This window comes from Typha latifolia, chromosome 12, assembly GCF_019914945.1.
Source record: "Typha latifolia isolate L0001 chromosome 12, TyphaL0001v2, whole genome shotgun sequence".
Classification (NCBI taxonomy): Eukaryota; Viridiplantae; Streptophyta; class Magnoliopsida; order Poales; family Typhaceae; genus Typha; species Typha latifolia.
In genome coordinates, this window is record NC_133097.1 from 9,370,360 (window position 1) to 9,393,369 (window position 23,010).

The following is a 23,010-nucleotide window of genomic DNA, read 5'->3' on the forward strand; positions in this document are numbered from 1 at the left end:
TTTCTCTGTTTATACTTCTTTTCCTTACAAAAGAATGAGCATTGAAAAATATATCTCTCTATGTACTTATTCTATTTCCATTCTCTATCAATTTTTTTTTTCAGAGCTCTAGTCTTTTTACACAGCTTGGTAATCTCCTCATCCTTGATAACATTTTTTCTTTTTCAATGAGTAACAAGTGGACCCAACCGGCTCCCTTTGTGGCCTTCTTCTTCTTCTTCTTCTTTTTTTTCTTCTTCTTCTCGGCTCGCCTGCCGGTCGGACATGGCCAGCTAGCCGGCGGTCCTTCGCCTCCGATCCAGTCTGCCATGCAGAGCCTGCAAGACAAGCTTAAGAAGTTCACCGACGACGTCGCGACTAATATCGCCAAGAACTATGACTTTTGCATCAACGACCTGTACGGCGTTATACCTCTGGATCTACGTTCGAATTCTTGTTGAATCTGATGATATCTTGCATTCATGCATGGGGGGATGGATGGATGTTTGCAGGGTGAAGGAATGGAACGATGCCTTTAATTTTACGTCCGATCCAAGCTTTGTGGCCAACTGCATGTTAAAAACAAACGGTACGGGCTGTCTCTATAAATCTTGCAAAAAATCTCTTGTTAATTTTGATTCTTTTTAGGAGTTGTTCTAGCTACTGCAGGAAATCGTTGGAATTTTTCATTTTAACACTGGAGATAAATAATTATTCTTTTAAGGAGAAAAAAATATATATAGAAACTCTAATTGGGCCGGGCTTGCGAGGCGGCCCGTTTTTAGTTCGTCTGATATGCTACAATTTTGATCTTCTTCTTCTTCTTCTTCTTCTTCTTCTTCTTTGTTTTTTTGGCTTTTCTGGTCGGGAAATGGATCGACAGGGAATTTTACCGCGCGTTTATGCACGGTGCCAGAGATCAAGGTCTACCTCGAGAGCTTATACGACAGAGGGGGTGGGGGTGGTGGGGAGGAGAGAAGGCGCTCGAAGCCGAACAGGAATTGTAACTTGACGTCTTGGGTTTCTGGGTGCGAGCCAGGATGGGCTTGTAGCCTTGGCCAGGAGGATCAAAAGATCGATGATCCCGAGGACATTGCCGGCCATATGCCGCCGAGAACTCTCAGTTGCCGCCCTTGCTGCGAGGGATTCTTTTGTCCTCGTGGGATTACGTGCATGATTCGTGAGTGTTCTCTATCCAATCTTTAAGCTCATTTTGCAGTTAAGCGTATTGTATTTGGAAGGGATTGGCTAAATCGAGTCGGAGCATCTAAAAGTTGCTACTTGAAGAATTTATGTATAAAAGAGAGATTGCATTCGGAAAGAAACTAGAATCGAGATGTAATTTGACAAACTAGCCTGCAGAGAAATCCGAATTTTTCTGATACTTACGTATGATATTTGTGCGAATTCTAGCATTGTCTTCATCATTCTAGTGTTATTCTTTTCTTCTATTTGTCAGATGATTCGTTTTAGTGCCTGGCATCGTCTCTTGAAACAATATTGACTTACTCTTTGTTGATTTTTCTTTTTCCCTCATTGATGAAGCTTGTCCGCTGGGTGCTTATTGCCCTCTTGCAATGCTAAATGAAACTACTGGTGTTTGTGATCCGTAAGATGAATTTTTTCTTTTTTTTCACGCTTACATCTGATATCTTGATAGATATGACATGCTTCATGAATTAGTACTGGAAATTTTTGGGCAGATACAATTACCAGCTACCTCCGGGAAATCCAAACCATACTTGTGGCTCTGCAGATAATTGGGCTGATGTCGGAAGTACTCCTGAAATATTCTGTCCAGCAGGATCCTACTGTCCAAGCACGGTTCAGAAAATTCCTTGTAGTCACGGGTATTATTTTCATCTTACCTTTATAATATGATGCTTCCTTTAAGGTTCTGTTTTTTTTTTTTTTTGTTTCATCTAACAGGCTTCTGTTATATCTTGCAGACACTATTGCAGGATGGGTACCACTCACGAAAATAGTAGGCTTCTTTCTCTAATTTAACTCCAATTTCATTTATAGTACATCAAATTAACGATTATTTCATACTTTCTGAATCAACTACTAGTAAGCTATGTGAACATTTGCATGAGTCACCAGTACCACATCATGCTGCGCTATTAATGTGTCTAAACTCTAAAGACTCTGAACTGGTTTGAGTTGCATCTGCACTAACATGATTGTATACCATCAATATAAGGAAGTGTTCATTACTCTCCCTTGCATCAATGTTGATAAGTCACTGTTGTGCTACATGCAAATCTGTAGAGTTGATACTGCTGTCGTTAAAAGAAGTATCATGATGATTGATTGGTGGGAACTAGGGAGTACTGATTTTTGCCAGTTCTTGTTCATTGGTTGTGTCAACTCTATATTAATCTTAGAACCCAATAAATTCTTTATCTTTGAGCAGAGACTAATTCTCCAATCACCAATAGAACATGTTTTTGCTGCAGGGATATGGGGCCTGATGGTAATTTTGTTTATTACTATTTATTTCTTAGGTTGTCTCTTCTCAAATCTAGGAGAAGATTTGAAGCATTTTTTGTGCCATGGGGTTGTTCTTTGCAAAGGTCTAATAGAAATATTATAAATAGCTTCATGCCTACAGGGAAGCCTTTGTTCATGATTTTCTCAGAAATCTTATTGTGATGTTGGGTTTCTGGAGAACACTTTGCATAAGCAATAACCGTTGAGACATTGAGTTGGGGCATACCGCAATAATGCTCCAAGTGATGCAAAGTATTTTGGTGCAAATGATCATAGATAATTGAACATCCAACTTTCTTGGTAGTATGTTATGCAATGGATAACTAGTTGCATCGCTTTAATATTGTTTCAGAAGCCAAAATTCTTTACCAATGATCTTATTGAACTTGCAGAATGCTTCTGGAAAGGCTCATGCAAACCTTGTTCCACAAAACAAAATATCACTTTATTTGGTGCTTTACTGATGGTAAGCATTCTCTCTGATTTTTTTTTTCCTCCCATTCAGTGAGATTGTATTTACACACTACATAGTATTATTAGTTGAGGAACGTCTGGAAGTTCCCAAGGTTCTGCAAGGAGTAAAGTAATGAAGTTTTATTAGCTTTCCTCATCTCCGAGGAAAATGTGCTAAATTACTTGAGGCTGTCAATGTGTTGCTAAATCCTTGAGAATAATATTCTTTGTCAAATCATTGGACACATCTTGATTTTACGATTGCAAAATACATAATTTTTACTTTTCAAAATTATAAGATACGTTGAGTTGAGAACATCACTTAATATGATGGTAAGGTTGGCAAACAAACATTCTGATTTCATAATGTCAATTCATTAAAATGACATTAGTGGGGCCTAGACTGCATGTTCTTTCTTTTGAAGTGGGAAGCCCTGTATGAGATACATAAATTTAGTACAAAACAATGAAGCACTATAATTTATTCTTTATGGGCTCTCTAGTAAGTTTCGTAGAAGATGCTCATACTTGAATTTGTCAAGATTAGAACATCATTACATTTTTGATAGTCCATTGTCCATTTTCTTTAGATTATAACCAATTAGCAACTTCATTTTTCTTAGTTTACAAAGGACTAGATGAAAGAAAGATATAACAAGTTATTTAATGATCTTTGACTTGTAGAGCGTACATTTGCTTCTTTCCTTTAGGTTGCATTCATCTTGTTACTGCTGGTTATATATAATTTGTCCGATCAATTGCTCACTTACCGTGAGAAAAGGAAATCCAAGTCCAGGGAAGCAGCTGCCAAGATGGCTAAAGATTCTGTAGTGGCCTGTGAGAGATGGAACACAGCAAAAGCTATCACAATGAAGCATGTAAATGATGTTCAAACACAAATTTCTTGGACATTTTTTAAGAGGAAGTTCATTAAGCAGCAAGAGTCATTGAAGGATGTTGGTCATTCTTTGAATTTGTCAGAATTATCGACATCTAACAATGAAGAACCAAGTTACGCTGATGAGTTGACTCATTCAATTGAAGAGGGCGGTCAAACTGATGAAGATTTTAATTTGGATATTGGAGGTAAAAGATTGAAAAAAGATGTAGTCAAAGGTAAACACAGGCATACTCGTACTCAAATCTTCATGTATGCATATGGTCAAATTGAAATGGAGAAGGCTCTGCAGCAGGAAGAAAAGAACTTAACTTTCTCCGGAGTTATTTCCTCGGCTACGGAAAATAAAGCCAGAATCAGACCGATACTTGAGGTTGCTTTCAAGGACCTAACTCTAACTTTGGGAACAAAAAAGCTTCTAAGGTCTATAACAGGAAAACTTATGCCTGGTAGGATTGCTGCTGTTATGGGCCCATCTGGAGCAGGGAAGACTACATTCCTTAATGCTCTATCCGGGAAGGCAAACGGATGCAAAATGACTGGTCTGGTTCTTGTAAATGGAAAAGTTGAACCGATTCGTTCATATAAGAAAATCATTGGTTTTGTGCCACAAGACGATATAGTTCACGGAAACTTGACAGTGGAGGAGAATCTCTGGTTCAGTGCTAACTGCAGGTAAAGGCATTATGTCAAGTACCATATATTTATTTAGTTTCCAAGGCAAATGGATCTCTTCTTCCTTTTCTATGTTATAATTCATTGTTGCCCATTATTATGTGTTTAGCTTTTCTCCTCTACTTGACTTGCTAATCCTTCCTTCTTTGTTAATTTAGACTCTCTGCGGGCATGCCAAAAGCTGACAAAATTCTTGTTGTGGAAAGAGTTCTTGAGTCCTTAGACTTGGAAACAGTAAGGAATTCCTTGGTTGGGACAGTGGAGAAGCGTGGAATTTCTGGAGGACAGAGGAAGCGTGTAAATGTGGGATTAGAAATGGTCATGGAACCATCTCTTTTGATACTGGATGAACCGACATCAGGCTTGGATAGTGCTTCTTCGCAGCTTCTAGTAAGAGCTCTTCGTCGTGAGGCACTTGAAGGTGTAAATATTTGCATGGTGGTTCATCAACCCAGGTTGTTCCCTGATCCATAGTAATGGAGATCTCTAATTTGCAGCCTTTATTAATCTCGACGCTTTTAGTATTGATATTCTTGGTCAAAGAGTTAGTTATGTCTGATACTGATATGATGAAATCACTAGGGCGCATGACATTTTATGAACAGTTTACTTGTGAATCTTGCAGCCTTTCATGTTTCTAATAACTATCTGGAAATATAGCAACCATTACATTTAAGCATACTTTTTGATAATCATATATCCTAAGGTTATCATTAATTGTTAAAACTAGCGGATATGAATTTTCTTGGTCTTCTCTTTAAACTTTCTGCATATCCATGTATAACTATTCGTGAATCTGATGTAAGCATTCTTGTTGCTCAGCTACTCTTTGTTTAAGATGTTTGACGATTTGATCCTTCTGGCAAAAGGAGGTCTAATTATATATCATGGTTCAGTGAACAAAGTTGAAGAGTACTTTGCAGGACTAGGAATCAATGTCCCTGACCGTGTGAATCCTCCAGACTATTTTATTGACATTTTGGAAGGCATAGTAAAGCCAAGCACAAGTACATATGTTACTCATAACCAGCTGCCATTGCAGTGGATGCTGCACAATGGATTTGAAGTACCTCCAGATATGCAAGATGATCAGAAGGAAATGGATGAATCAGTGTGGAATAATGAACCAAATTCTGCCAGATCTACAGTTGATGTGCAACCTGTTGCCGGGGGCCAAGAGCGAGATCATTTACTCTCCAGTTTGCCAAAATCTAATGATTTAGTCAACAGAAGAACACCAAGTATTTTAACACAATATAAATATTACTTGGGAAGGTAAATTCTCTTTTGAGTCTTTTTTGTTGCTACCATGTATCTGGTTCCCTATCTAGAAGAGCAACCAGACACACATTGCATATAAAGAATGTTGAGGTTGTTTAACTGGACCATTTTCATGTATTAATAACATAGCTTTCTTTCTTACAGGGTAACTAAGCAGCGTCTACGTGAGGCTAGATTACAAGCAATTGATTTTCTGATACTAGGTCTTGCTGGAATTTGCGTAGGAACAATTGCTAAAGTGAGTGACGAATCATTTGGAGCAGCTGGTTATGTATACACTGTCATTGCTGTTTGTAAGTTGGCACCCTTTCCTTTTATTCTTCATACGTCATGCACTAGATAATTGTCATCATGGTTTGATCAAATTCATCTAGCCTGGAAGATAAGTAGTCTAAAAATCAACTTATTTTCAGTCCAGAGTCTTATTAGTTCAAATTTGCAGCTCTTCTATGCCAAATTGGAGCTTTGAGATTGTTTTCAGTAGACAGGTTGGAATATCAGAGAGAAAGAGAATCTGGCATGAGCTCGCTAGCTTATTTTCTCTCAAAAGATACGATTGATCATTTCAACACAGTCGTCAAGCCCATATTTTATCTTTCAATGTACTATTTCTTCAACAGTCCTAGATCATCACTTGCGGACAACTATACAGTTCTGATTGCACTTGTGTACTGTGTAACTGGTATTGGTTACACTTTTGCCATCTGCTTCCAACCAGCTTCAGCCCAATTGGTAAGCATAAGAAGCTTCTTAATTCCTCTTTCAATGGTTCTCTTTCTGATACCAAGGCATTTTTTGTCTTGCAGTTGTCTGCTTTACTGCCTGTTGTTCTGACCCTCGTATCCACTCAACAGAGGAGTCCAAAAATTCTAATTGACTTATGCTACCCAAAGTGGGCAATTGAAGCATTCATTATTAGTACTGCCCAAAGGTTAAATACTCGGTCTTTCTACTGACATAAAAATTATGCTTTTATATTCATCGAAGCTTTTCACGTCGAATACTATGCATTATTTTACCAAAATTTTCTGGTGTTATGCATTATCTTATGCAAACTAGAGTAATTCGCAAGTTTTGAGATTTTTTCCCTCTACTTACAAATATGTCTTTCATTTTTTTTACTATGCATAAAGCGATTTATATTTTTCTTTTCTTTTCGTGCAGATATTCTGGTGTATGGATGATAACTAGGTGTGGTTTTCTACTGAAGAGTCGATTCAACATTAATGACTGGGGTCTTTCCATAGCAATGCTTTTCCTCTATGGTGCAGTTTTTAGGTTCATTGCTTTCATTTGTTTGTTGAAACTTACAAGGAAGTGACTGGTAGTCATGGAACAGCTTCATTTCTAGATCCTGTTCTTTTCTTTTTCTTATAATCATGTACATGAGTTATTTATACGAGATGTAAAAATTCCCAAAGAATTCAGACAGGATTTATAGTGAAAAAATCGACAACAGTTTCTTCTATCTCCTCTCTTTTCTTTTACTGAGAAGTCCTGGAATAACTTGCTGATTACCAAGTTGATTCTGAATTGAGATTATTACACTATTAAAGTTATCGAATTGTAAGTAATGAAGTCTAGCTTAATATTACGTGCAAATTTTATTATTAAATAGTATGTGTTTTATTTGGTAAAGAGGCTTATATTGTACGAGATTCTTGGGGTTTAGTGTTGGGGATTGACCTGACTGATGGTGATTATAGTGTTTAAATAGAATTATTAGAAAAAGAAAGAAAAAAATTGCAAAGTGGCAGCTAGGTCAAACTTACTTAAGCCTCCTCAACAGTCAACACGTATGCATAAATTCCATACCTATTACCAAGCCGAGGAGATGAGAGCTGCATTCCGAACCGCCTCCATTCCCGCCTTCGTCTCTTCCTCCACTTCTCGCTTCTCTCCTCATCCTCCTCTTCCGTGCCCGAACCCTAATCCTATTCCTTTCTCCCCTCTCCTCCTCCTCCTCCTTCGAAACCCTTCTTCCTCTCTCCGCCGCTTCTCTTCTATTCCTCCTCCACCTCCTGCTCCTTCTTCTACCTCCGATTCCTTCTTCTCCTCTCCCTCTCCTTTCATGGAGAAGCAGTTCGAGGACTTCCGCCTCCAGCTTGCCGAGTCGGGGAGCGTCCGCGAGCGCATCCGGTCTGTGGTGATGGAGATGGAGGAGGCTGCTCGGATCATGCACGCGAGCCTCCTCCTCGTCCACCAGGCCGTTCCGTCCCCAGGTACTTGGAGGAGAAAAAAAGAGTATCTTTTTTCCCCTTCTTTTGGTTTTGATTTGATGTCAGCTGTTTTAAGAGTGGCGAGTTGTGGTTTCAGAGATTTTGGAGAAGGCCAAGGCTCAGATTGAGGTGATCAAGGGCCTGTTTGGAAGGTTGGCCGAGATCCTGAAAGAATGCCCTGGGCAATATTACAGGTGAGTAGGAATTAGGATTGTGTTTGATTTTCTGGAAAATTTTGATGGACGTAACTTTGTGGATTAGGTTTCACGGGGATTGGAGGAGTGAAACGCAGATGGTGGTTTCGCTCCTTGCTTTTATGCATTGGTTAGAGACGGGGGTTCTTCTGATGCATGCTGAAGCTGAGATGAAACTTGGATGTAAGAATATGTTCATTTGCAGGAAATTTTCAGCGTATTATCTCGTAATCTTTTATGATTTCTCTATTTGCTTATCTTTTGTCATTGTGTTTTTTGTGAATTGAAATTTTGCACGAAAGAAGTTTTGCATAGAAACAATGTGTTGATGCTTTTCAGCTATTTGCATTGATTGTTGCTAGTTGAGAGATTTTGTTTTTCTACACTAGAAAACCTAATGCTTGAAAATGTATGAGCTGCTACTGAGTGATCTCCTAATTCTTGGAACTATCTTTGTGATTATTTTAGTTACATGGTATATTATTCAGTCATCATGAAGTACTGCTTCCAATTTTTTGTTGCATGATATATGGTGTTGACTGTTTAAAGTTCAGTTTTCTTCAACTTTCACATTTAAAAAGAAAAGAAAAAGAAACTCCGTTATATTTCAAGTTCCTTAACTTTCTTAATACATTAGACTAGCATTCAGTTTCCGTTGCATTCTTTGGAATTAGTAAAATTCACATATCTCGTCCTGTCTGTGCAGTGGATTCTTCATATTTTGGTCTTGACATTGAGGATTACCTCACAGGTAAGTTTATGTCATAGACTATGAAAGTGATGCTAATTTAGTCAGAATCTTTTGTAAATAATATCCTGATCTCTCAATTTAGCAGAGGTTTTTGTTAATAATTTAGCAAACTACTCAGACAAATCATGTTTCTATTGCAGGATTGTGTTTCATGTCCAATGAATTGGTAAGTCCTTTGGTTCCCAGGAAGAAGGCTTCTTCTTTTTTGGTTTTATTTCTTTTATGTGTTTATTTCTGTATCAAAACCCAAAATCTTATCAATTTGCCTATATATAAAATGCAATTCTGTTTCAATGATCTAACTAGAGGATCTGGGGTCTGATTTGTCTAGAATTCAAACAATTGGCATTAAGATTATTAATTCCTGCAATAACCTTCCAAAAGCAATAGCATGAAACCTTTTGCATTGAGGTATACTGCCTGCACCCACACCTGTGCAGGTGGGCTAGGCACTAGCCTTTTGAACATAATTTTTCAATTCTCACAATATTTGAGCTCTTTAAAATTATGGAAATAGGAAACTGGTTAAATTATTTCAGAAATAACCGAACCTTATTATTTTTTAACTTATTTATTATTGAACTCTGTGTGTGTGTGCTTTTTATTTATTTTTTATACAACTCTTGGCATCTATTTTAGTCTGCTCATATCTCTCCTACAACTTCTATAAAACCCTCGCACCTTTCACCAACTCCTTCGTCAACATCTAATGACCCTTGCGTCTTGCCCAACTGCTGTCTCCTAAATGCTATCAAATCTTTCTTAATTGTGCCTTTTGCTAGATAGTTGGGTTTAAAAATATCCAGCAGAAGGTGGAAGCAAAAGATCATATGTAACAGATAATACACTAAACAGTATCGTTTTTCTTATTCTTGTACCTTGGTTACATTGCTACTTTGCAACAAATTACTGGTTGGAGAAGAGAGGGTGATGGCTTAGAAATCACTGATGGATTTTGAAATGGATTTCTAAATCAGCTAGTGAGTTGTCATTATTTTTCCCGCAATACAGCTAAATGGGTGCCACACAGGTGCAGGCACATTTTTTTCACGTGGCTCTATTAAGTGTTAATGTTTTTCTTCTTTAAGCAATCTGATATATAAACCAAGGTAATTCTTGACACAATTGATGCCTTCTCAGCCAAGATATGTAGTAAACCAAGTCACTGCTGGGAATTATGATTGTCCAAGGAAGGTGCTGAGGTTTCTAACTGATCTCCATGCTGCATTTAGGATGCTTAACCTGCGAAACGACTTCTTGCGCAAGAAATTTGATGGTATATTTTAATTTTTCCCAAATAGTTGGTCTATCCATTTCTTCATTCTATCTATCCTGCACAGGTGCCTTCTATTGATTCGTCCTGTCCTTATTTAACTTGTCAGGGATGAAGTATGATTTGAGAAGAGTGGAAGAGGTATATTATGATGTCAAGATCCGAGGTCTAGCATCTGCAGACTCTGCCAAAGACGAAGCGACCCAAGCTTAAAAGGGTGGTCGGTTTTCCACAAGGATGCTGAGGAAAGATGGAAGCTTTGTTTCGTTTCTTTTGTCTCCCTTCTATTTGTATGCCAGAGTTTCTTGTCATACCAGAATCTAGAATTTTGGCTTAGAAGTTGTTCTCATCTAAAATTTTGCACATTTTGGCTTGTCATCATTGTATTCAAGTGGACCAGTTGTCTAAAAGGTATGTTTGAGACCTAAATAGAGATGATGGACAACCAAATTCTTATCTTGTCATATAGATTACTAGTCACCATCAAATAAAAAAGTTGTCATTTGTTTACAGTTATTTTATACATAAATCCATGAAGACTGGTATGTGATAAATGGATCTACTAATTCTTTAGTCTAATACTTTTTGGGGGAAAATATTTATTTATTCTGGTAGCAAGTTTTACCTACTCCTGTCTCTTTTCTTCTTTCATCTAATATTTTTTTGCTTATCAATTACTATTTATTCTTGAAAAAAAAGTATCACTTTTGTTAAACTATTATTTCAGTAACTATCTCTTTTTTCTTCCACTCATCCATCCTTTATAAATAATATCTAATTATTTGTCAAATCATTTTTTTTAATTTTATATCACAACACGTATGATTATTATATACTATACTAATATACAACTAAATATCAGAATAACTTATAGCGATATAAACTCTCTTATCTTAATATAAAAAAAAAAACTAAACCAACTATCTTAGAATCAATATTCTCGGCAAGATTAACTGTGATTTGTAAAACCCCCTTTTACATGGTTTATCAAATAAATGCCAGTACTAGTTGGTGGGAAACTTCTGATTTCTGAATCTGCCTTACCAGGTATCTACTGCTATCCAAAAGTAGGCAATATATCATTTATTGGTGGATCACATAACCCTAAGATCTCCAAAAGCCACCAAGAAGGAATTATTACCATTACACTAATAGTGGTTCAACTAAAATTAACCTTTAAGCCACCCAAAAAGTAATAATTGTAAAGATTGCAAGCTAAGAAAGAAGAAGGCAAGGGGTGGTGTCCTCCCGCTCTATGCCTCTCCTCTCACCACTTCGGCGGTTACCCGACACCTCACCAAACGCCAACGTCTCTGAAAGCTCCACTCCATCCTCCCCTCTCCCTTCTTCTCCTTTCTTGGGATCAAAGACACCGTCGCCATCGCACCGATATCCTGCGTCCACCTCTGGTTATGACACCACCAGTACTACCCTTGGCTTTTTTAGTAGAACTATCTGCTGCTTTGGGTTGAGTCCAAGGCTGTCTCGTTTCTCCTTCATGGCGGCGGCGTACGGCGGCGGCCGCGGCAGGCATGGAGTAGTTCCGGTAGTCTCCTCCGGCGGTGATCACCAGGTAACCTTCATATATTGCCGTGCATATGCATGGCTTTTCTTGGTTAATGTTTTGATTAAGAGTTAACCATCGGGTTAGTGTTCTAGATTTTTGTCCCGGTGCACAGGATTGAGATAAATAATTAACGACAAGAACATTTTTTGCAATTATTTACGTTATATATATACTCGTTTGATATATTATTTTTTCAGAGAAAGAAGAACTTAGGAATGCAAGAGAGAAGGCTGGAGCTTGAACGGGAGGTATGAAGATTGAAGACACCTCCTTATTACCATTCTATCATTTAATTCTCCGGGTTTAGAGAAAAATATTTACAACTTTACTTTAGTTTATATTTCAAAAAATTAAACTTATTCCAAGTACGTTTATGCAGTTGTGCTATCACCCTCTACATATCTGTGGAATGGCCACGAGCCTACCTAACTTAGGATAAGATATATTTTAGGTATAAGTGGGCCCCATTGTGGGCCAATAGTGGGCCATCCTAGGCTTTGTGATATGGGCCTTGATGAACAAGAGCGCACTTGAAGTGTTTGCCGTATGGTCCGAGAGAACATTGCTAAAAGTACAGGGATTGCAATGCTATTATTTTTAGTTGGCATTTAGACTGTCTTTCTTTTCCTCTTAATTTTCAGAGGTTTAGAGCAATTGAGGAAGAGTTAATGTCATTGCAGGTGGCTGAGCTTGAGAGAATACTGGCCGATGAGAAGAAAGTGCATGAAGTTCTTGAACAGGCTTTGGTGCCGCATTCTACTCGATCTGAGCTTCACATCCCAAGCTTCCTTCCTAAGAAGGTGACTTTTCTATTTTGTTCAAGAAAACTTTGGTTTCTCTATTCAAAATTACGTGAAAATTTGAGATTTATTTGTTTAACCTAAATAAGTATCTGCAGTTTAACTCAGAATACTTGTTATTTGTCATTGCTGTTCTCTTCTATTTATCAAAGATTTTGTGATATTAGCTATATGAAGAGCAGGAAATTTCCTCAATCATCAATTTTCTACATCAACTTTTGAAGCTTTGCTTCTAATCATGTGTAAATTATAGGGAATCTTTATGTATATATGGATTTGAAAATTCTCTCTCTCTCTCTCTCTCTCTCTTATTGGCATTCAACTTGTGCAGGCAAAGGAACTACTTGCAGAAGTGGTAATGGTTGAAGAAGAGATATGTCGATTAGAGGATGAAATAAGTAGAACTCAACAAGGCTTAACTGACATGCGAAAGGCTAGAGTGCAAGAGACAATGAAGCTGGAGCAATTTGAGCAGGCGACTTTAACTGTCCCTAATTATCTTGGCTCTCCAGCAATGGTTCCACATAGTAATACCAAAGCAATGCAAGGAAAATTAGCTCTTGATACAAAACAAATGTTCTTTATAAACCAAGCAATGAAAGGGGATTATTTGATTCATCATTTCAGCAATGAAAGGAAGAAAAGGAACTCAGTAAAGAGCCCTGATAAGAAGGAAAATCTGAGAGCAGTAGAAAATGAAGAGATAATCTCGAGGCGAAGCGGAATAATTGCAAAGATATCTTCTCCTAAGAGGCCTGCAAGACATCTAGTAAACAAGGTAAGTGCAAAGTAACTTCTGTTTAACATGCTCTGCTACAAGGGACAATTTACAGGGTGAATAATTGATTATAAATAGGAAAAATCTAAGAGAAAGTACAAAGAGCTAATGTTACAGAATTTCTTACAAACATCCTTGAGAGATTAAAGAGAAGGTTGTGTTTATGCATACTCATGCATTATCTTCAGATAAAGCATTAGTTTTAGTTATATCCTACAATCTTCTTCACTAATTCATATTCATCTGTGCAGCAATCAGATGCAGAAATGCTATTGAAATTCTTTCAAGAACCTTCTACCACTGCAAATTCATGGGATAAGAATCATCAGAGAGTTCAACCAAACAAGTTATCCGAGAGAATTATGAAGTGTTTGATTTGCATTTTCTTAAGATTAATAAGGACATCGCGAGTGGTGGAGCTGGAAAAGTCGGGCAATTTGGCAAGATCTAGCAACTCCTTTTTAAGAACAGGAAGCTTTAGAGCTGACGGCTGTGCGAACTTAAATATCTTGCAAAAAGTAGGACAACAAGATCCTTATGGTATTTTTGAAATTGAAGGCTCTATCTTGAGAGATCTTGGTCCTTACAAAAATCTCGTCAGGTTTACTTCGAGTTCACTTGACTTTAGGTGTTTTTCTCATTCGCTTCCTCTATTGAATAAGCTAAGGTAATTTACATATTCTGTCTATATTATAAAATGATTTGTGATCCAATAAATTTAGAGGAATGTTAGTAGAATCTCGTATATATTTATTTTTATCCTAATTAACCTTTTATAAATTCTCATATACAATAGGGACCTGATGAACAGTCTATCTGAAGTGGACTTAAGATTTTTGACTCACCAACAGAAGTTAGCTTTTTGGATCAACATTTATAACATTTGCATGATGCATGTAAGTTTGTTTCATTTACAGTCATTTAATCTGGTCCCCGAGTGGAACTTAGTTTTTAATCCCATTAACTTACAATGTTACATATTATATGGCCTTCTTTAGGGACTTTTACAGCACGGTTTGCCCTCAAGTGAAGAAAAAGTTCTTGCGCTACAAAATGAGGTACATGCAATTCTTGTCATAAAGATAGTTGCAATTGTTTCTTGTTTTCAGGTGATTATAATCTCCAACAATTTCTCTCGTTAGGTAATGCTCAATATAGGAGGGAATAAACTCAATGCTTCAGCAATCGAACATTTCATTCTAAGACAACCATCAAACATGACAGAAGTAAGTACCTTCACTTATTTGCAATATCTAGTTACATGATAATATCCATTAATAATTTTGACATGAATTGTGCAACAGGCATCTTGGAATTATGATAATAATGGCGAAGAGGAAACTATAAGAATGCGAAACACTTATGGATTAGATCAGCCAGAGGCTAACATTGCATTTGCATTATGTTGTGGGAGTAGATCTTCTCCAGCTGTAATCAATGTTCTTACTCTTCAAAAGTGTTATTTGGATCTCTTCAAATGAATAGTTGCATATTATGTTGTATACTTGTTGGACTTTCTCTGCACTTGATAGTGTACAAATGTGAAGCATCTCAACAAACCAACTGAAACTTTTTGTAGGTAAAGATATACACAGCTGATGGTGTCATGGGAGAGCTAGAAAAATCGAAGTTGGATTATCTACAGGCTTCATTAGTGGTGACAACTTCAAAGAGGCTGATGATTCCGAGTCTTGTGCATTCACACATGAACGACTTTGCGAAAGACTTGGGCTCATTACTTGATTGGATTTGCAACCAGCTTCCAACTTCTTGGTCCTTGAGGAAATCAATAGTCGAGTGTTTGAAAGAACAAAACAATGGGGAATTATTCGAGATTGTGCACGTTATACCATATGACTCAGAACTCCAGTATTTATTACCTATGTAAGTGATCATATTTTACAAGTTGTATAAAATATTGCTTAATGATCAAAGCAAAAAATGGTTGATTCCCTAAATAGATGCTTGTTCTTGTAGGATTAGTTGTGCATGCATTCAATGAAATTTATTAGTTAATAAAATCATACAAATAATACAAATAATAAGTTGTGTCCTTATCTGGTGGTTCTTCTGTCAATTGTAGAGAGAATTGTCAGACAATGAAAAACATCGAAGAATTCCATGGTTTGGATTGCAATGGGTTTCAATAAAAATTCCATGGTTTGGATTGCAATGGGTTTCAATAAAATATCATGATACAATATCACAAAAGTAGAACTTACATTAATTTGTCAAAAAAATTATGCTCGTCAAAAGCAATTGAGGACGCTCATATTGTACAAAATGATGCATGGTAAATATAATTTGATACGGATCTCCACAAGTCATGGCCCTGCTTGTGCCTCGTTTGGAACTTTTTGTTTCTTCTTCCTCTTTTGAACAATTTGTGTCTTATCCAGACGCTTTGATTGTTTCAGACGGATCTCCATAAGCTTTTCCTTTGCATCTCGGAAAGGTGCATCAGATTTCATGGACATCAGATCCTACAAGATCATATAGAAACATAATAAGATAAATCATTATCTCAGAATGATATCAGTATTAAAAGGATAACCGACACTATCTTCACCTTGAGATGATCCATTGCAGCGAGATTGAAACCGATTGTGTCTTTACATTCCTGCAAAGATGAAACTTACATTATTATGGGATATTTCTTTCATTTCTTTTCCTTGATTTTCTGTACGGTGAATTTTGGTTTAACCAAAACTTCGGATATAATGATCATAGATAAAATAATTCTTTGAGTTCATTCCTTCACATGTGCATCTGTCTATAATTACAATTCGACCTACAAATCAAGGAAACAAATCGAGAGAACAAATGAAAAAGACAAATGCCCTATGAGTTCTTTCCAAAAAATCCCACCTTCCTCTTCTCCCTGATCCACTAGAACAAAGTATCCTTTTTGTGTTATGCCATAGCTCTTCTATTGGACTAAAGATGCTTGCCTTTATAATAATACAAACAATTTGCTTGTAAGTTGATATTCACAAGAAAAAAATTTACCTTAACTCTTTCGTGTAAAATGTCCTTGAGTACCGTCAACATTGGTCTTGCAGCTGGTGTGGTAGTTAGCTGGTTATGATGTGTTTGGAGCAGCACTGTACAAACCCTACAAACAAGCTCAACCTGCATACAGATACTAAAATTAATTATAGTGCAGATCATCATGTGCATTACAATAAAGAAGAAGCTTATCAGAACAGAGTGTTAATATAGGAGCTCAGAGATATACATATGCAATTTCTTTGGATTGTCAGCAATTAGAAAGAACACAGAATGGAATTGAATTACCTTGTCAGGAATGAGAGCCCATTCCTTCATGTAAGACATAATTTTTAAAGCATCCGAGAATGGCAGTGACTGCAAATGAAATTATTATGTTTACTTGAATATGCTCCATAAAATAAAATAAAAAAGGTACACATCATAGGAATACTCTTCTGAAGAAATGATACAGACCAGAAGAGTCTGCTCCAAATCGTTCGCATGAACATTCGAGAGTGCATGCAGAACATAATCAGATGGTGAAAGCCCGCGCATCATAATGTTTGGTTGGAATTCACTTTCTTTCCCATTTTTCTGTTCCTCCTGAAATTTGAGAAAGTAAAATCAGGCAAGGGCATTGTAATATTCAGGTACTTCTAAATATAGTGAATTTTCATTAACATCAGCGAATAATTTCTATATTCCAGTATTTTTCATGCCAAGAGTCTAGGCTCTACATTGGATTAGATAATGCATAACAAAAGCACAGTGAAACCTAAAGGTATCAAACATCATTGGCACCTTGTGTTGATCAATTCGTTTTATCTCTTCCTCAGCTGTGTCCAGTGCATCAATGACCACATCAGTTGCAGTTAGAGTTTCTTGAGACTTTTTTCCTGGCATGCCAACAGCTCCCTCCTCAGGAATAACTTCTTTTGGTGCATATCTATTTTCAGTTGAGTCATCTATGTCAGACTCGAGCATTTCCTCCAATCTTTTCTCCCTTTCTTCCTGCAGTTCAGAAAGGTTTCCAGTAGACTGTTAATTAGAGAAATCATATTTGTTACCAGTAAATGGTTTTTCCTTTGTTTACTAGATAATAAATTCAAATATAAATAATAGAAATTTAGGGAAATACCTCAATGAAAAATGGTTCCTCGGTACGATCCCAACGGCGAATTGAACGATCATGTGATCCTGTTACGATGAAATCACCACGATTACTAACAGCAAGGCACCAAACTTCAGCATGATGCCCCTCGAGAGTTAACAGCAACTCAAATTTATCAGCATCCCAGTATTTGATAAGGCGATCTTTCCCCACACTGAACATATAGTGAGTGTTCCTCACAAATTTTACATCCATAATACTGCAATATAGAAAGAAAGATGGTAAATTATACATTTCCATTGACAGTCAAGACTAATTGGCATCGGGGTAAATGATGTGGACCTGTCAGCATGAGCAAAAATAGATTTATGGCAGTCACCAAAATCCAGACCCCAAATCTTCAAATTTTTGTCTGCAGAACCACTAACTATTAGATCTCCATCAGATGAAATATCCATACAGAGAACTGGAAGCTTGTGGCCATAAAGGGAAAGAAAGTATTTCAAGGTATCCACGAAGAAGACCTGCAATATTAGTGATGTGTCTCAGAGGCAAGCATAAAAATCAATTATAATTGCTAAGCACTGCGTTATAGTCCATCCTTATTGATATAACATACAATCATGCTTAAACTAAGCTAGAATAAACAAATGAATGTAAGATGTCACATAATGATCTAAGAATCCATCATCAGCAAGATGGTTCAAATTCTAAGAACATAACCTTGACTGTGCAATCCAATAAAGCAACAGCAATGTACTTTCCATTAGGACTGATGGAGACAGCAAGAACATCATCATTCATTTTCAAAGTCCTCACATTTGTCACACACAGTTGTTTAGAGTCCTGCAAGCATTAAAAAGTACAATTCAGAGTCCACAAATTTGCACTGACAGATGGAGTAATATAAGTAAAGTAGCCTTCTGCAAAAAGATGACAATACAAGGATGGTTTGGCTTAAAAGAATGCCACTACCGTAAGTGAGATCCATGTACAGGCAGTGGATAAACAGCTAGGGGCTGTTTAGTGCCTACTCACTAGGTTGGGACTTGGCACTTGGCACGCAAACAGACATTTAGGAGTCAAGATAGCCCAACAAATATTACGCTCAAGTAATTCAAAATGCAAGGCCATTCTACATACTGAACATCATTTCAGGCTCAACCTGAGGCACGACCGCACCAGGGTATGCAATTATTAAACAGTTAATCCAGAAAATTGAACAGTTAAGAGACAGAAAACTCACATGATCAGATTTCTGCAATAGCTTATATTCCCAGAACTTGACATCATGGTCGGCACTCCCGGTGACAAAGCCACGCCCAGCAACAGAGCCATCTTCATCTGGGATGGGCACAATTGACCGTATTGAACCAGCATGAGCTTCTATTGTTTCTGTGGAACTCCCGCTACCAATATCAATAATTTCTAAAGTTCCGCTCTTTGTTCCAACAAGAGCATATCGATTCCCAGGGACAAAGGAACTGCATAATCCATATCCAGAGTCAATGGTGCGAAGGCAGGTTCCAGTACTTGGGTTCCAAATTTTTGCAGCATTGTGGCTGGTTGACATTAGGAGGTTACCTTCTGAGTTTAGTGTAACACTTCTTATATCTGACCGATGTCCTTGAAGTTCAATAGAGTGCAATTTAGAGACCTTACTACTATCAACTAAATAAGTCTCTAACATGTTATTATTTAACGACAAGGATAAGGTGGCAAGACCACTTTTTGGTGAAGCACTAGGACAAAATGCAATGGAACAAATTTTCTTGCTCACTCGTAAGACCTGAAGTAGTTTAAAGACATCGGAGACCACAACAGTGGGATGTTGCAATTCCTGACCTGATAAAGGATCTATCACAATTCCATTCTCATTCCCTTCAACCATTGCCTTTGCTAACACTTTTTCTTTCTTCCGATGGACCCTCCGTTTGGCTTTGCGCATGGCTTCAGCATCATCCAGAACTCGATAGATATCTACTGTTTTCCCTGCCACCTGACATGCCAAGAGGTTACCAGACTTGTTGAATCTCACTGCCGCCACCCTATCCTTGCTCTGCCGCTGAATTTCACCAAATTGCTTTAAAACCTCCCACTTGCTTGAATTCTCAATTTCCTCCGCATCGTGCTTAATCTGGTAGAACCGCAGCTCCAGGTCTGCAGACCCTGAGACCAAAAACGTCTCCTTTGGATTGACATCTAGTGACCAAATCTCACTGTGATGACCCCCAATAATCTGCATGCAATGCTGCGTTTCAAGATCCCACACCCTCATAAACTTGTCCTTGGAGCAAGTCACGAGCTTTTTTCCCGAATCGAGGAAAGCAAGATCAGTCACCTAAAACCAACAAAAAGGTATTGCTCAAAACCAACGAAGAACACATCAAACAACCAAAAGGAGCCGTCTAGCGCAAGAAATCACCTGGTCCCGGTGTCCACGAAGTCGAAAAATCCCAGCTTCGCCGACGACATCCCAGAGAATGACGTCGCAGTCCTTGCTCCCGGAAGCAAGAAGGGATCCAGTGTGGTTGTAACGGAGCGCGGTAGCAGCGGACTTGTGGCCGTTAAGCGTGGCCTCGCAGGTGCCCTTCTCGCAGTCCCAGAGACGAATACTTCCATCGGCGTGACCACTCGCTATCTAGAATCAAATAAAAACAAAATTAAAAGAAAAAAAAAAGATATGGATTTTGGAGGAATTGAGAGGAGGGGAATACCGAGGAGGAGGAAGAGGAAGAGGAGGCAATGGAGGTGACGGCGAGGGTGTGGGAAGAGCGAGAAGAGGAGGGTGAGAAGGATTTGGAAGAGACGCCCTTCTTGAGGTCCCAAAGGAGAAGCTTGTCGAGGGCAGGGGTGAGGAGGTGTTTGCCGGAGGGGTCATAAGAGATGTTCGAATCGATGGAGGCGATGACGCCGAAGGAGAGGGCCTGCTCGTACCGGAGGTACGCTTTCACCATGGCGGCGGCCGGCGAAGCGGCGGCGCAAGGTGAGCTGGAGGAAGACCGGAAGAGGGATAAGAATCGAGTGGAAAAGAGAGGAAAAGGGTTTAGGGTTTAAGGCGGGACTTAATGGGGGGTTCGGTAGTACCGGGTTCGAATTAGTCCTGAGTCGTATCAACCAATCAAGGTTAAGCTGACATGAACACCACCTTTTTTAAAAAAAAAAAACCTGTTTAAAATATTATTATGAACACAATTCGTTTATTAGATTAGATGGATTAGATTACATTTTATTGGAGTTTATATAATTTATTCCCATTATAAATAGATTTATTTAAATTACAAATTATTTATTTATTGATCAGGTTAAATGAATCAACCTATATATAATCCGAACTCATTTATACTACACTCGATCCCATTTAAATTATCGGGATTCATGTCGAATAAAAAATTAACTCCCTTAGATTTGGAGATTTATCTAAGGCCAAAATAGAGTTTTATATTTTAACTATTTAACACTAGATCAGCCAAATAGAGTACATTTGTTGAAGAACATTTATGGGGAAATTTATCATTTTTCCCTTGAGTAAAAATAATTCTACTATGTTAAACTTGAGTATAATTTCCTCTTTAAAAAAATTGCATATAATCTTATATTTTCATGAAAAGAAAGATTGTTAGGATTTTGACTATTAGATTTATTTGGTTTGAGACTAAGCTCCGAATTTTTATAAGAGTGAATTTAATTAGATACAAAAGAGATTAAGCAAATATTTGATTACTAAATCATATTAGGAGAGCGAGTTCCCTATTCTTGACCGAGACCAACCAACTCTAATAGAGTCGGTAAATATTTTGCTTATAACCAAAGAGTTTATGAATTCAACTCCAACCCTAAACAATATTGTAGAGAAATTATTTGATGGTTGATAGTTTAATAGCTTAGCTTGATTCAATTGATGACTCGGCAGATTTCAACGGTATTTAATTCGAAATAATTGTTCGACGACACATATGACTTGAAGCATAAACTAGACAACTAAAAGCTCAGTGAGATACGAGATAGTGTCAATTGGCTATTCATGAACTCAGAGAAATGGGCCCGTATTCGAGGTTGAGCTCCCAAAATTACGGTATATGGGCATCCTTCCAAGCATTTCTAGTGTAATTTCCTTTTAACAACATTACAAATAATAATAATAAGACTGAAATTTGAGCTTATAATCTGCATGAATTACAATTGCCTTGATCAAATCTCAGATTCTCAGGGAACACTCTTTATACAACAATCTTCTAAATCTCAGCTTCTTAATCCAATTATATTAGCCAATACCTTGACACAGAGTAGCTCTGTAAGCTACTAAGCGATCTTCTAAGATAGTAAGATTGCAGCAACTCAGTATCAAATAGATTCCAGAACTCTTCCAACTCAAACAAAATTTCAAAAGACAATCGAATCAGAGAGCATGATTGATGCCAAGAAACTGAAACAGTGGTGAACAACTTCAACTAAGAACAACTCGCAGAGCAGCAACAATTGCATACAAGAGTAGAAAGAGAATCACAAACGAGAAGAAGCTACCAACAATTTTATTACCCTACCTAAAAGTCCCACCTTTTGCTTACTTGCTTTCTTCTCCATCTTTCTCATCCCCACCCTTGTAGGCCTCGAGCGCCGCCCCGGCCAGCCTACAGATCCGCCACTGCGGCATCACCTCCGCGCCCATCCCCTCGTAGAAGTTGATGGCGTTCTGGTTCCAGTCGAGCACGCACCACTCCACTCGCCCCATCCCCATCCTCGCCGCCTGCGCCGCGACCGCCGACAGCATCATCTTCCCCAACCCCTTCCGCCGCCACGCCGCACGCACGAAGATGTCCTCCACGTACAGCCCCGGCTTCGCCAGGAACGTCGAGTAGTTCGGGAAGCAGAGCACGAACCCGGCGACCACTTTGCCACCGCCGCGCGGCGACGCGAAAGCGTCCGCCTCCGGGTCGTCCAACGGCGCGGCCAGATCGATGCGGCGGGAGATGGGAAAGCCCGCATCGGCTGAGGGGGAGAGGGGTAGGGGAGAGCTCGAGGATGAGGACGGTGAAGGATAGGAAGGGGGGAGGAGGAGGGGTGGGGAAGAGGGTGGAGGAGAGGAGGGATTCAGTGGCGGAGAAGAGCTCAGTAAGGTGTTCGAACTCCGCCATTTGGTGGATGAGGCGGCGGATGTGGGGGACGTCGCGCTCGTCGGCGAGGCGGAGCTCGGCGTAGACGGCGGCTGCGGAGGACGACATGGTTTGGAAAATAGAGAGTTTTGGTAGGAGTGTGTGAGAATTTTCACAAACCCTAAAAGTATGATAACTGAAATATAAGATTCAGAAATTACCAAAGATTAGAAAAATGAGGCAATTACCTAATGGTGACAATAATGTCAACCTACAAGTAAAGCACGCATCCAGCGATATCATGTGCATTTGTATACAAGTAAATTCAAACCTGTTCTCCTGAGTAGAAACTCTATTGTCCAGTTTTACAAACAATTCATCAGAATCTAAATCCATATCAAAACAAATTGCAGCAAGCAACAAAACCTCATGGTCACCAGGTGACAACTAGTAA

At 38.4% G+C, this 23,010-nt stretch overlaps 5 protein-coding genes across 6 annotated transcripts; 3 read left to right on the forward strand and 2 right to left on the reverse strand.

Moving 5' to 3' along the window:
- Positions 1 to 952: 952 nt before the first annotated feature.
- Positions 953 to 7,247, forward strand: LOC140799061 (ABC transporter G family member 28-like). The gene is made up of 12 exons (XM_073153194.1): positions 953 to 1,159; positions 1,525 to 1,588; positions 1,683 to 1,829; positions 1,929 to 1,963; positions 2,865 to 2,938; positions 3,636 to 4,498; positions 4,657 to 4,953; positions 5,321 to 5,773; positions 5,924 to 6,072; positions 6,222 to 6,511; positions 6,586 to 6,710; positions 6,944 to 7,247. Exons 1-12 carry the CDS (start codon positions 1,084 to 1,086, stop codon positions 7,098 to 7,100), a joined length of 2,730 nt encoding a protein of 909 aa, XP_073009295.1. The 5' UTR covers positions 953 to 1,083; the 3' UTR covers positions 7,101 to 7,247.
- A 210-nt stretch (positions 7,248 to 7,457) lies between these two features.
- LOC140799062 (uncharacterized) lies at positions 7,458 to 10,728 on the forward strand. The gene is made up of 7 exons (XM_073153196.1): positions 7,458 to 8,001; positions 8,096 to 8,192; positions 8,260 to 8,375; positions 8,899 to 8,943; positions 9,084 to 9,109; positions 10,084 to 10,219; positions 10,326 to 10,728. Exons 1-7 carry the CDS (start codon positions 7,578 to 7,580, stop codon positions 10,427 to 10,429), a joined length of 948 nt encoding a protein of 315 aa, XP_073009297.1. The 5' UTR covers positions 7,458 to 7,577; the 3' UTR covers positions 10,430 to 10,728.
- A 712-nt stretch (positions 10,729 to 11,440) lies between these two features.
- Positions 11,441 to 15,319, forward strand: LOC140798433 (uncharacterized). Of its 2 annotated transcripts, none has more exons than XM_073152257.1 (10): positions 11,441 to 11,789; positions 11,981 to 12,031; positions 12,464 to 12,583; positions 12,915 to 13,361; positions 13,613 to 14,028; positions 14,158 to 14,257; positions 14,360 to 14,419; positions 14,504 to 14,587; positions 14,666 to 14,800; positions 14,941 to 15,319. In XM_073152257.1, exons 1-10 carry the CDS (start codon positions 11,472 to 11,474, stop codon positions 15,247 to 15,249), a joined length of 2,040 nt encoding a protein of 679 aa, XP_073008358.1. In that variant the 5' UTR covers positions 11,441 to 11,471; the 3' UTR covers positions 15,250 to 15,319. The 2 variants fall into 2 exon arrangements, with proteins under 2 accessions (XP_073008358.1, XP_073008359.1); XM_073152258.1 differs by having other exon boundaries at positions 14,666 to 14,791.
- A 183-nt stretch (positions 15,320 to 15,502) lies between these two features.
- Positions 15,503 to 20,527, reverse strand: LOC140799169 (uncharacterized). Its single transcript, XM_073153337.1, has 12 exons — positions 20,181 to 20,527; positions 19,889 to 20,104; positions 18,710 to 19,804; positions 18,187 to 18,309; positions 17,806 to 17,987; positions 17,491 to 17,722; positions 17,154 to 17,363; positions 16,827 to 16,955; positions 16,659 to 16,727; positions 16,371 to 16,493; positions 15,931 to 15,981; positions 15,503 to 15,844 (listed from the first exon to the last, which is right to left on the reverse strand). The coding sequence occupies exons 1-12, from the start codon at positions 20,418 to 20,420 to the stop codon at positions 15,686 to 15,688; spliced, it is 2,829 nt and encodes a 942-aa protein (XP_073009438.1). The 5' UTR covers positions 20,421 to 20,527; the 3' UTR covers positions 15,503 to 15,685.
- Positions 20,528 to 21,791: 1,264 nt separating this feature from the next.
- Positions 21,792 to 22,757, reverse strand: LOC140798791 (GCN5-related N-acetyltransferase 8-like). The gene is given in 2 exon segments (XM_073152838.1): positions 21,792 to 22,451; positions 22,453 to 22,757. Coding segments are annotated over 2 exon segments (657 nt in total). The 5' UTR covers positions 22,686 to 22,757; the 3' UTR covers positions 21,792 to 22,027.
- Positions 22,758 to 23,010: the final 253 nt, after the last annotated feature.

Coding starts and splice junctions, on each gene's coding strand:
- LOC140799061 (XM_073153194.1), top strand. CDS start 1,084: ATGCCGCCGAGAACTCTCAGTTGCCGCCCTTGCTGCGAGGGATTCTTT. Junction 1,964..2,864: donor GGGTACCACTCACGAAAATA/GTAGGCTTCTTT, acceptor TTGAACTTGCAG/AATGCTTCTGGAAAGGCTCA. Junction 6,512..6,585: donor AACCAGCTTCAGCCCAATTG/GTAAGCATAAGA, acceptor TTTGTCTTGCAG/TTGTCTGCTTTACTGCCTGT.
- LOC140799062 (XM_073153196.1), top strand. CDS start 7,578: ATGCATAAATTCCATACCTATTACCAAGCCGAGGAGATGAGAGCTGCA. Junction 8,193..8,259: donor TGCCCTGGGCAATATTACAG/GTGAGTAGGAAT, acceptor TTTGTGGATTAG/GTTTCACGGGGATTGGAGGA. Junction 10,220..10,325: donor CTTGCGCAAGAAATTTGATG/GTATATTTTAAT, acceptor TTAACTTGTCAG/GGATGAAGTATGATTTGAGA.
- LOC140798433 (XM_073152257.1), top strand. CDS start 11,472: ATGCCTCTCCTCTCACCACTTCGGCGGTTACCCGACACCTCACCAAAC. Junction 11,790..11,980: donor CCTCCGGCGGTGATCACCAG/GTAACCTTCATA, acceptor TTATTTTTTCAG/AGAAAGAAGAACTTAGGAAT. Junction 14,029..14,157: donor CCTCTATTGAATAAGCTAAG/GTAATTTACATA, acceptor CATATACAATAG/GGACCTGATGAACAGTCTAT.
- LOC140799169 (XM_073153337.1), bottom strand. CDS start 20,420: ATGGTGAAAGCGTACCTCCGGTACGAGCAGGCCCTCTCCTTCGGCGTC. Junction 16,728..16,826: donor ATTTGGAGCAGACTCTTCTG/GTCTGTATCATT, acceptor TTTCATTTGCAG/TCACTGCCATTCTCGGATGC. Junction 15,845..15,930: donor CTGCAATGGATCATCTCAAG/GTGAAGATAGTG, acceptor ATGATCTTGTAG/GATCTGATGTCCATGAAATC.